This window comes from Sciurus vulgaris, assembly GCF_902686455.1.
Source record: "Sciurus vulgaris genome assembly, chromosome: 18".
In the NCBI taxonomy this organism is placed as follows: Eukaryota; Metazoa; Chordata; class Mammalia; order Rodentia; family Sciuridae; genus Sciurus; species Sciurus vulgaris.
In genome coordinates, this window is record NC_136479.1 from 9704488 (window position 1) to 9716740 (window position 12253).

The 12253-nt window shown below is 53.3% G+C and overlaps 1 protein-coding gene across 5 annotated transcripts in view; it reads left to right on the forward strand.

The window, feature by feature from the left end:
* The window catches only part of SNX29 (sorting nexin 29), a 389392-nt gene that overhangs the window by 270658 nt on the left and 106481 nt on the right, over positions 1-12253 (forward strand). For 4 of the 5 annotated variants that reach the window (XM_079121408.1, XM_079121409.1, XM_079121413.1 and 1 more), the window contains one exon: positions 11805-11860. In XM_079121408.1, the coding sequence (XP_078977534.1) occupies positions 11805-11860 (56 nt within the window). Of the gene's footprint in view, positions 1-6948; positions 7101-11804; positions 11861-12253 lie in introns of those variants that run through there. The other variant, XM_079121411.1, reaches the window with a different exon arrangement.

Consider the following 12253-nt stretch of genomic DNA (forward strand, 5'->3'; position numbering starts at 1 on the left):
TGCTGTTTTTATGTTTTTACTTGCTGTCAAGTTAAGAAGCAAGTGTGTCAAGTATGTCACCCGCCCCTGATTTTCCTGATGTCTCATTTTAAACCCTTTCCAATTAGAGTATTGAATTATCCATCAGTCACACAGAGGACTCAGGCCTTCAGGGGTGGCTCTCAGAACATGCCAGACCTCAGCCAGGAGAGCTGTGGGGAGAGACGGCCTGGCTAGTGGAACCTGTCTGCTCCTGAAGTTGTCCACCAGAGCGGTGGGCAAGACTACCATTCAAAGCCCCAAGTCGCTGGCTCCAAGGAAGGTCACGACTCCTGAGAAACTGAGGAATGCTGATCAGGGCTTTCTCTGTTCTCCACCCCTGAAAAGCCTTTCTGCTTCGGTAGCTGTGTGGTTTCAGGCAAGATGATTTCCCTCAGTCTGTTTTCACATCTACAAAGCAAGTTATTGTATGTTAGTCAGGGTAGATTGCGTTACGCTGTAGTAACAAGTAACCCCCAAACTTCATAAATGGAAAATACAGTTTTCCCCTCCCTCACGTCACTTGTCCTTCAAGGATTGGCAGGGCCTCTGCTTCTTTTTGTCACCATCCTTTCACTTGGGGTGAAAGGACGAGAGCTTGACTGAGCACACGATGTCTCAAAGCTTCTACCCAGAAATGACATATCACTTCCCTTTAATTCATCAGCAAAGTGAGTCCCTATGGACACGTCTGACTGTGGTGGTGGGGTGGGCAGCAGTCTTACTGGACCCCGGGAGGAGAGAGCAGAAGTGCTCCCATATGTGGCAGCTGGCTCCCAGGAGTTCTAAGGACTGAGCCAAGTGGCATGGGAGCACTGAGTGGGCATTGGTGCTAGGGATCTGCTGGAGGCGGGGACAGTGCTGGTCGGAGGGTCGGTGCTGGTCTGTGAAAGCGCCGTCTTACTGATGCTTCCTGCAGCTCACGTGCGCGGAGTTCCTCAGCTCCCTGGGTCTCGGGAACTGTGCTTCGAACTGAGGATCAAAGCCAGACCTACGTGCTCTGCATCCTGAACGAGCTTGTGATCTCACCTTGGCAGCAGGGACGGAGGGGTTGCTTTGGGGTTTTCATTTTTAGGCCTTGGTCTTGCTAGGAGAGGTTGCAGACTAAGGTAAAATAAAATGTGGGAGCCAAGAAGACCTTGGGTTCCTGGTTTTCATCTCAGGCCGCCTCCAGGGAAAGACGCAGAGAATGCGGTGGAGACCCAGAAACTCAAGGGATCCTTTGCCTTGGATTGTGGAGAATCTAGAGGCAGGTGAGCTGCAGTTCCACGTGAGCCCCGCGGTCTGCGTGTTGTGGAGCCTTGGTCCACTTGCACCTGACTTTATCCTCACCCTGTGTTGCCAGCAGAAACCCCGAGGTCCACTCTGACTGAAGTGGACTAGTGCACCAAGCAGCCCAGAGCAGGCGGTCATGGCCAGGAGGCCAGGAGGTGCTGACCACTTTACATCATTTTGTGCCCACCTTGGGTCAGATCTCTCAGTGGGATGATTGCCCAGGAGAGGAGTGGACTCCAGGCAGCAGCCAGCCAGATGCGGCCCTTTCTCTTGCCCCCTCCTCCTTGTTGGGGAAGACATGGGAACTTGGAGCAGGCGATGGCCTGCCTGCTGCCAGCTGGCCTAGCAGTTGCGGGTCCAGAACTGGGCCCCTTGGTGCTTCGACTCGGTTCCACAAGCATCCTGTCCAGGAGTTGCCGGGCTCAAAGGCGTTGGAGACACGTGGACGTGGGGAGGTGTGGCATTGAAAGGGATGTCAAGTTGCACCATGCCTGGCATCCCGATCAGCAGAGCGCCCTTGTTGCCCCCTGGCAGAGGAGACTGAAAACAGACCACTTTGTCCCGGTAGGGCTACGTGGCTCTGAGGGTTTGGGTAATGGCTTCTTGCATCGTTGGCACTGGTCAACAGAGGCCACCCACAGCAATGGACCATTTCTTGTCCCTGGTGTGTGAAGGGGGCTGTTGGCCTTCATGTGAGAGCATTTCTGGAAGGTGCTATTTTTTAATTACTGCCTGTGTTCAGAGCTGTGGTCACAGCAGTTGTCCAGCAGGTGGGTTCCAGAGCACGACCCTTTGGTGTCTGAGGACGGAGAACTCGGCTCTAAGCAGTTTCTCTCACTCCGGCTTTGGGGGTCCTAATCTCTTAGCTGCACAGCGGCACTCCTGAGGCATGGAATGCCCCAACTGTTTGCATCCAGCCTTGCGCCCGCCTCTCTGGCATTTCCAGAAGCTGGTAGCACAGGGTAGGGTGGGTGGATGAACATAGAAGTGGACTCGCACCCACAGCCATCGTGCGCACCGTGAGGAATGTCTTAATTGCCCGCTCCCCTGCCTTTGGAGCACACCTGCCTGCCTGTGTGGAACCCCAGCCGTGCCAGGAGGGGGCGCCTGCTGCCTGCCCTTGCCTTGCTCGCCTCCCCTGTGCCAGGCACTGACTCCCTCAGAAGCCTGTTGGAGAAGTGTCAGTCCCGCTTCATAATCGAAAGCAGTAAGGCGCACCACGGCGGTCAAGTGCCTGCTGGAAGTAGTAGAGTCCTAGTGCCAACCTGGGCCCGCCTGGCCCCGGGGCCGTGCTCCTGGGAGCCGCTCTGATGCCCTCCTGTGGGCTCACACGCGCCTTGCCTGGCTCCAGTCCCGGCTGTGCCGCTTAGAGCGCTGTGCCCTCGAGCTGGCTGAGTGGACTCGACTCGGATCCCCACCATGGGATGACAGTGATCCTGTGCCTCCGCTCAGGGCGATGGGTGTGAAGTGCCAAATGGGGGCAGGCATTGGGCAAGAGGCCACTCGACATCAGCCATCATGTTTGTTCCTTGGGCCCCGTAACAAGTGACCACCACGTGAGGTCGTACAACGGCATCCTGCTCTGCCCAGTCCTAGAGGCCAGAGGTCTGAAGTGGGGTGTCAGCAGGCCTCGCTCTCCCGGAAGCTCTGGGTGGGATCGAACCAGGTGTTCCCTGGTTTGTGGCCTTGTCACACCTGTCTCTGCCACTATCTTCTCCTACCCCCTCCTCCTACCTGTGTGCCTGTCCTCTGAGTGTCTCTAAAGGACAACCGTCACTGGATATAGGGACAGCTGGACTCTGCAAAGACCCCTCGGCCACATCGGATCGCATTGTCAGTTCTGAGCCTTCATGTAGACGTGACCTTTTGGAGGCCACCATTCAACTCACTGCCGCTGTTGGTATTGAGTAAAGGTTTGTTTGTTTGCTTTTTAGAAATAATATATAAATACACTCTCATACACAAATATATTCTCAGTGTAAACTTTCAGATTTTGAGTTAAAAATCTCTTTGGCTACCACCCTTGTTTCTGTTCCCCTCCCCCAAAATAACTGCCTAGATGAGTTTGCTGCTCATCCTTCCAGACCTTTCTATCAGGATAGAAAGACAGTTGCTTTCATGCATTTTTGTCCTGTTGCCAGGTACTGTTGTGGGCCTCAGTGTCCACTGAGGCATTGAAAAGCCCCCATCCCTCACCTGAAGACTCTTCTTACAGGGGGGCCTTAACTCTGTTACAAGAGGGGATGGCAGCAGGGCTGGTGCAGCGTCCCATCGGGGCTGAGCTGGGGTGTGAGCGGCAACCCTGGGCTGTTGGCGTCCCGCTGCCTCTGGCTCTTCTCCACTGGGCAGCTGGGCAGCTGGGCAGCTGGTTGGTGGGTGAGCTGCAGCACTTCCCCTGGCTGAAGGCCCTCCAGGCTCTCCCGCCGGCCCCAGCCACTATCCTCCAAGCCACTCCCCCCCCACTCTCCCTTGGGAATGGCCTTCACGGCCAGGCCTGCACAGTCAGTTGTGTTGATGGGTATGTGAGGCCTGCTCTCCCGAAGGTCACGTGCGCCCAGGCTGTTTCCTTTCATCACCTCCCTGGTACTTGTACGGTGTGTGACTCTGATTTATGGGAGAAAAAGGAAGCCAGAGGAGTGTCAGCTAGCTGAGGGCCAGGTGGCTAAGTCAGAGCCAGTCTTCTAAAGAATTGTTTAAGACAAGGAGAGAAATTACTGCACGTGACCGTGACGAGAGCCAACACAGACCACAGAATCCAGAACACAGTTGGATTAAGTGACCACCTGGGCCCTTCGCAACTTGTTCTCTTCTTTAAGCCTTGTACTCTGGTAGCCTCTTTGTAAGCAGAGCTATTGTATCACTTTCTATACAGAGGACAGAAACGATTCAGTTGCTCTTCTGGTAGAGCAAAACTTATTTTTCCAACATCTTGTTTGAGAATTTAAAAGCAGTTACCTGAATGAATTTTTCAGTGAATACCTGCGCACTCGCCACTTAGGTCCCACCATTGTGTTTACTGTGCTCGTTACCGCGTCCATCCGTCCATCATCCATTGTTCACCTGCCACTCACCTGTCTACCCCTCCACACACCTATCATTGCATCATTTTTGAAAAATTGACTTTGGAGTAAATTGCAGATGTCAGTACGTTTTCTCCAGACACTTCAGGTTTTATGGAGCATTTTAATCCATCCAAGAATGTCCCTTTGTGCCCCTTCCTGCTGCTCCCCGTGGCCACCCTCCCAGAGCCAGTCACTGTTCTGGATTTTTCCATTATGGACATGTTTTTCTTCTCACATGATTGTTACATTTGTTTTTTGAAAGGTTAACAACTTGCACATGATAAAAATGTAAAAGGCACAGAGTTTTACAGAAGAAAAGCAAATCTTCTGCTCCTTTCTGACCCTCACTTCTCAGCACCCTTCTCTCCAAGGCATCTGTGATTGGCAGTTTCTAAAAATGACTGGTGCCCATAGACACATGGCTCCTATCCAAGCCATGTGGAAGTGGTCGCTTCCCGGACACTGCCTTGCATCTTGCTCTGGACGTTCTGTCCTGGAGACCTGGTGGCAGAGGAGGTCTGTGCTGTCCTCTTAGTAGCGGCGCCGTCTGGGTGCTGTGTTCTGTGTGGCTCTTTCGTTCCTCGTCCTCAGGTTCACTGCCGTCAGTGCTGCGGCGAACGTCCTTGTAGATGTGTCTTTGCACATATGTTGTCTGAGCATCTTAATTACTTGGAAAGGAACTACAGGTCCATTCTTAGTAACTTAGATATTTTTCTCACACCCCACCCTCCCTTTCCCTCCAACTATCCATTCATCCGTCTGTCTCTCTGGACGTCTGCTCATCTGTCCATCCATTGGGAACGTTCAATGAGTAATCTCACATGCCTGCTGCCATCATGGGCGCCCAGAATATCGTCCTTGAGACTGTCATCATCTTTTGGGAAAACAGACACATCAAAACCAAATTCGCAGAAATCTGATAGTCTCGGTTTCTGGGATATCCAGAGCACAAAATGAAAACTCGAACCTCTTATTTGCCATCTTCCTACTCCCAGCCAAGAGTCCTCCACCTTGACTGGTTTTAAAGCCACGTGGATTTGATGCCTCTATTTGTGGGTCAGTGACAAATTAACAGGTAGCGTGGAACCCGGAAGTGGTCCAGACCCAGGCTGGCTGCCTCCTGGAGGCAAGGCGTGCACATGCCCGCCTCACCAGCAGCTCAGCAGCCCGAGCCTGGCCGTCCTTGGGCCTGGCCACCCCAGCCAGAGGCCAGAGCCATGCCATCACACACTTTTTTCCTTATGCAAAAGGAAACGGGAAGACAGGAGTGCTGGTTGGAGAAAGGGTGCCATTTTTGGCAGAGCTAGCTAACGGGACAGGGACAAGAGAGACAGAGTCTGGAGACACAAGTTTTGGGCCACTTTATGGTCAGGATAAAGATTCGCTGCCCTGCCGTGTCTTCCTTCCTGCCTTTTCTTTAGGGTAGTGGATCCGAGCGCCCTGTCATGGGAAAAGAGGAAGTAAGATTCTTTTTCTTTGGTTCTTTTTATCTCCAAACTAACTTATTCTCACCATGCATGAAGATTTTGAGTTTGCCACAAAGCAGTTTAAAAATTGATGGATGTTTCAGTGTGGAAGATTGAGCTTGTGTTATGACTCATTCAGTTAATCAGTCACAGTCAGTACCCACAGTGTGCCGAGTGCCAGGCCAGCTGCTGGGTGTCGTGGAACTGGTAGGCAGGGTGAGCACCAAGGTGGGGAGGCTGCGCCTGGACTCCCTGACCGCAGAGGGGCTGCAGGCCACAGATCAGCATGGAGTGATTGCAAGCCGAGCATGATGGCACAGGGTGGCCTGAGGGGACCCTGTTTAGACGAAGAGGGGAAGATCGGGTGAGGACAAGAGGGACTGGTAACTTGTGGCAACACTGGCCATACAGGCTTCACAGGGTCAGGGTGAGGACACAGGCGACGTCCTTGGCGTACGGTAGGTGCTCCATCCTTGTTGGTCATACCCCTCTTACCTGTGTTGTTCACTTCTAAAGGGAGGCAGAGGCAGGGTGGCACTGGTAGGCGGGGAAGGAACCAGGGCTTGCTGATGCCTAGTGACTTCTCTGCGTCCGCAGGAGCCTGGGATCAGAGCTCAGAGCTCCTAACAGCCCTGCCCCTGAGAACTCCTGCTCTCGGCTCAGAGTCTGGGGGCTGACTGTGTGTGCAGAGGTCAGAGAGGACCTGGGCCAGGTCTGGCCTTGCCCTCCAGGCCTGGGACCTACCCAGAGCCATCCTGCAGTGACAAAAAGTGAAAAGGCTTAGAGTTTTAGGCCAGTGGTTCTCCTGTGGACGTCTGCTCCGCCCTGTCGGAAGTGCTTCCCCAACACCAATTTGGGTTCCGTCATCTCCTCACGGAGGCCAAGTGCTCAGAAGGGGCCTCAGAGCGAGGGGCAGTGTGGCGAGATGGCTGTGGGTGCTCTTCTCTGGGCCGACACCTGCATTCGAGTCCTGTCTCTTTCTCACTAGCAACTTCTGCGGGCCATCCGCTGCTGTGTCAGGCACCCAAACAAAACCGCTTGAAAAACCACAGCTGTTTTCTTAGATGATTCTGTGTGTTGACTGGGCTCAGCTGAGTGGTTCTTCTGCTTCACATGGTGTTCACCAGGCACAGTGATCTGAAGCCGCACAGACGGGACATCCAAGACTGTGTCCTTGGTCGCCCGGCCGTTGGTGCTGGCTGTCCACTGCAGTGTAGATGGACACTGAGCAGAGCTCCTCCTGCTTCCTCCCCACCTGCAGAAAGTTGAGCACTTGAAGTTGCTGAGGCTCCTGAGCCGGCTGGGAGGTTGAATGGAGTCCCTGACAACATTCCTCCCTCTAGGTTTATTCACACTGAGCCCTCTGCCCCCCAGGCTGCTGGGAGGGCTAGGGTTAGGGTTAGTCACCCAGCAGGAAGCCTTGGGTGACAGCTGGGGGCTGCAGTTGAGGGCAGCTCTGAGGAGGGGAGGCCTCCTGCCCAGCCCTGTCCATGTCCTGATCCACACATGGGAGAAAGCACGCTTTCTCGTGCATGGATTCCACAAGTTGGCTGATGTCCCTCCTACCCCTCCCTCCTCTTTTCTCCCCCTTCCTAAGCATTTATTAGGCAGTGAACTTTCCTGCATTTTTGGCAGAGCTTAGTCTCTTCCCAAGTTTGAGGAAGTGACGGTCAGGGTGGCTGGGAAGCCAGTGCTGGAGTCCATGTCGACATGGGCATTAGAGCTTGCGGCCTGTGAGGGAGCTGCCCTCGTGGCCCATGCCAGCCCCGCAGCCCAGGGAAGCCTGAGTCGGGGGACGGTGGAGCCTCAGTGCCGCTGCAGCCGGGGCGGGTTCTCCGCGGGGCCCTGCCAGTCCACGTCCTCGTGCATGCAGTGCTGGCGGTGTCTGCCTGGGAGGGGCACTGGGTTCTGCTTCCCCTGCACCCAGCTACTGCCACAGGCAGAGGGAGAGCCGCCTGTTCTGTGGGGTCAGCAAGAAGCAAATGAAGATACCATGCTGCTAGCCACTTCTTAGTGCCGTGTGGAAGGTGAATCAAGAGAAGGCCGTGTCCCCAAGATGAGTCCTCTAAGACCCCCAGGTTTCAGGAGGTGGTAGGTAGGATGTGGTCAGCATCAGTAGGAAGTTGGTTTCTCCTGCAGCACAGTCTCGGCCTGCCCTTCTTTCATGGCCGGGATGTGAGGTCGAGTAAGCTTCCTGGACGTCGGCTGTGGACTCCAGAGGAGATCTGGTGCCATTCTGGTCGCACGGCAAAGAGAGGCAGTTTTAAGATAGTGAGCTGGGCCTGCTACGGCCACCCTGCTGTTGCCAGGGAGCCTGGCCCATGCCCCGCAGAGGCTCGCCAGGTCCCGGGCTCTCTTCTTCTACGCGGCCTCCTGGGCCCACGGGTAGACACACATGGTGTGCTGCTCCTGGTAAGGCCGCAGAGTCGGGAGAAAGCGTCTGATTCAGAAGGACTAGGCCCCAGATCTGTGCACTGGCCACCTCAGAGATTCCCAGAGAACCAACAGCCTCAAGGGGAAACTGACTCGGACCTCCATTGGATCCGTCTGAGGAAGCTCTTTGCTGCTTGTAATTGTGAAACGATGTCTGTGCGTGAGACGCCCACCCTCTCTCTTCCTTCCCGCCCGTTGGCTACCCTGTTTCTGCTTTGTGGGGTGCCTGCACTCAGAGGTGCTTGTGAGCAAGGCCCTGGGGACAAGCTCTGTTCGCTTTGTGTTGGAGCTGTAAAAGCTTCAGAGGAGCAGGTATTTGTGCATCATGAGGGAATTGGTGTCCCCAGAGCCTGCCCGTCCCTCCTCCAGTCTGACCTTAGTCCTCACACCATGCCCAGAGCCTGTTCAGCACCAGGTGCCAAGGGGAGACTCAGAAGAGCTGTCACTGAGAGTTGGCTGTGGTCCCCTTTCTCCTGGACTCCACGTGAGTGCACAAGAGAAGTGGGTAGTGTTTGGAAGGCCACGTGGACACAGAACCCTGGCCTCATCCTTTCCCATCCCGCTCAGTGACGTGAAGGCAAAGCCTCTTCCGTCTGGCTTCCGCATCTTGGTGAGGTGCCTGGGGAGGGAAATGGATGCAGGAAGAATACTTACCTAATGATGTGACCAGCAGTGAAGTTGGCTCCAGATGTGTGTCTGCCTGCGGCCACTTGGCTGACAGGTGCCCACTGTAGAAAGTGCAGAAAGTTCAGATTCTAACCTGCAGACTCGTCTCTCAGAGGCAGGCCCGTCTTTGTCTGGCTTCTCTCCTAGACGTGGCCCCATCACCTCTGGCGCCTCTCTCAGATGCTACCATCGTCACCTGGCTTCCCTCCCCGAGGCAGCCACTATGCCATCTGACTGCATCTCACCCTAACCTGCCGACCCTGGGAGTTAGTTTGGGGGCTCACTGGGCATTCGCAGTCTCTAGCTGCTTGTCTTTAACAGAGACAAGAGCTTCTGTCTAGTCCATGAAACATTTATCAAAAGCACTCTTTGAGGGGACGCTGATACATTTGTATGACATTTTTTTAACTTATTTCACAGCTCGGATGTCATAAGAGTGTTTGCGACACTCATTCCCAGTGCTGCGTGCCCAGGCTCCGCCCCGGACACCCCTTTTATTGGTATCATAGATTTCACGTCTACAGCTTCTTGATGCAGAAACGGATTCAGTGGAATCTTGTCACTTCTCCATGTCTGCCCCCGAGGCAGCATGCTGGCCCTAATCTGCTCCCTGCTTTTGCTTCATTTACCGATCTGTCTTAGCGATCTTTTCAAAATAGCAGGGAAAGCTAGTGCATTCTTCGGAAGCACGTTTACATTTTTTAAAGTAATTCAAGGTATACTTTTTTTTTTTAATCTTATGGAAAGAGGAAACTAAAAATGGTCTTTTTTCCTCCTAGTCTCATTTGTAATCTGTTATCAGTGATAGTCATTTTTCCTACTTATTACATATTTTTTCCAGAATTACTTTTAGGTCTGTACCCTCAGGAATGTGCACACGCACGCGCGCACGCACACACACACACACACACAGGGATGCAAAGCCCATTTAAAATTCTTTAACCTTGCCCTCTCGTGTGGATATCATCATTTCTTGAGCCACTTCTCTGTAGCTGGATCTTTGGATTGTGATCTTTTATAGTTCTTTAAGAGTGGAAAGAGGGATGATCTTTGACATAAGTTTTGGCTGGTGTCTTTGAGTTTCTTATAGGCTGGTTTTGTCTGTGGGCTCCTGGGTCAAAGGACGTGGCTATTTTATTGGATCTGGTTCCTGTAGCTGCACGTTTCCTCCATTCCACCTCCTTCCAGCCACCTGTAGGAACGGTGTAGTCACCATAGAAGCAGGGTGACACCAACACCCAACCCAGCAGATCCGTGGACTGATGGGCTGTGAGACTCTAGGAAGCTGGGGCCTGTTGGGCAGCGAGGCAGGCATCTCCTGGCTGCTTTGCAGGAGTCCCTGGGCAGCACTGTCAAGGGACATCTGCCACCTGCAGCCCAGGCTGGTCGCTCAGTGCAAACGTCTCTGGAGGGCTGGACCTGGGCGGCTCTCCCTCCAGCAGCCATGCACGGGGTGAAGGGCACCCCTTGAGCTGGCCGACCAGGCTGTCCGAATGCAGTGCTGGAGGGTGAAGGACAGTGCTCTGCCTTCTCCAGATGCTGCTCTCAGAGCTCACAGCTACGAGGTCTTTCTCCATGACGGGCTCCACCCTATGTCCTATACCTATGGACTCATTCTGTCCTCGGGACAACCTTCTGTCACTGGCATGCCCACCTCTCAGTTGAGAACAGTACCATGCAGAGAAGGGATTGAATGGTGGCTACACAGGAAGAGGTGGGGCTGGGGCCTGTCCCTGGGCCCAGGCTCCCTAGACACTGCACTCCCGCCCTCAAAGCCAGAACCAGCTCTTCAGGGAGAGCCACCTTGTGCCCAGTCCTCTGCACGGGCAGAGCTGCTTCAAGCTTTGCCTTTTAGCTGGCTTTTCCTCTTTGCTGGAGGAAACTGAAGTCGTACCATCCTGGGTTCCTGTCTGCTTCCTAGATGTGACCTTGGGCAAATTATGCATCCTCTCTTTCCTCACCTGTAAAGTGGGTGGATAACATCTACTGCTGAGGTTGTTACAGAGATATCCGAAGCCCTGAGAGGCGAAGGTGTGAAATCGAGGGTCTCTCTTTTCCCCTCACTACCTTATACCCTTCCCGGTTCCACTGGGTTCCTCTTAGTCTTCGTCCCTGGCCTATTCAGTTTCTCAAGGAAGCTCGCTCCCTGGGTATTGGAATAACATCACTGTTTATTGAGCATCTACTAGTGGCAGGCACTTTGCAACCTGCTTTACAGAATGATTGTGAATCCTGTGACAGCCCTGAGGATTGACTTCCCTGGGGCAGAGCCACGGCTGGAGGGTGGGGCTCGCTCAGGATCCCATGGGCTGCTGAGTGCTGGCTGGACCCTCCACTCCATCAGAATCCCTGGGCAGCCCCATTGGGGACCATCATGCCTCAAAGTCTGGCTTCTCTCACCTGGTCATGTTCTCACAGGGCCCCAGGTCCTGCCTGAATTTACCCATCATTGTGGGGAAAGGTCAGGGCCATTTCAGAGTAGACATTGACCTTTTGTGTTCACATGTCTTTGTAATGCCCATCATGGTGACAATGGGTATTTTCCCTGTCGCCGTCTGATATCTTATATCTCAGATCCTAATTAGCCGTTTATAGCTCCCAAATTACATGCTTTTACATGCCTGTGATTATCTCAATAGGATTAGCAGTCCTTTTCCTGTAAAGATAATTGAGATCACTCATGGTGGCTTATTTTTATTACTGCAACATCGTCTCCAACCATCCCTGCACAAAATCTCTTACTATTTTCTAGTAACTGCTTCTTCACCTCAGTCTGAACTGGAAATGTTCAGGGATCATTGCGACGCAGAAATCGTCTGTGATTATGCAAACCATGGTAACCAGCGTGCATTTTCTCTCTTCCTTTCTCCTCTCCTGATGGTAGGTGCCTGGAGATCTGAGTCAAACATCCGAAGACCAGAGTTTGTCGGATTTTGAAATGTAAGTCCACAGCATATGCTCATGAGGGGTTCTTGAGAAACAGGACTCTTCTGTTGGCTCAGGTCAAGAAGACCCCAGGGGGAATAGAAATGGCCATTGAGCCCACACAAGGTCAATGTGGTTATCATACAGGGTGGTTCTCCTGCAGCCCGTGCCTTCTGGTGTGTTTTATGTCCTTCATGGGTATTTCAAACCTTTTTTCTTGGCTGAAATTTCAGATTTGGAAGGTAACACATAAAATTTTGAATTTTTAAAGTTTCCTTTGAAAGTTAGAGTCCCGTGCCTGCAAGGCCAGGCCCAGTCCCTGGGGCTGGGGAGCAGCTGCCCCTTCACCCAGGGCCGGGTGCTGCAGTTGGCTGCACTACCTATCTGCTCTGGTCTCACTCTGTCCCA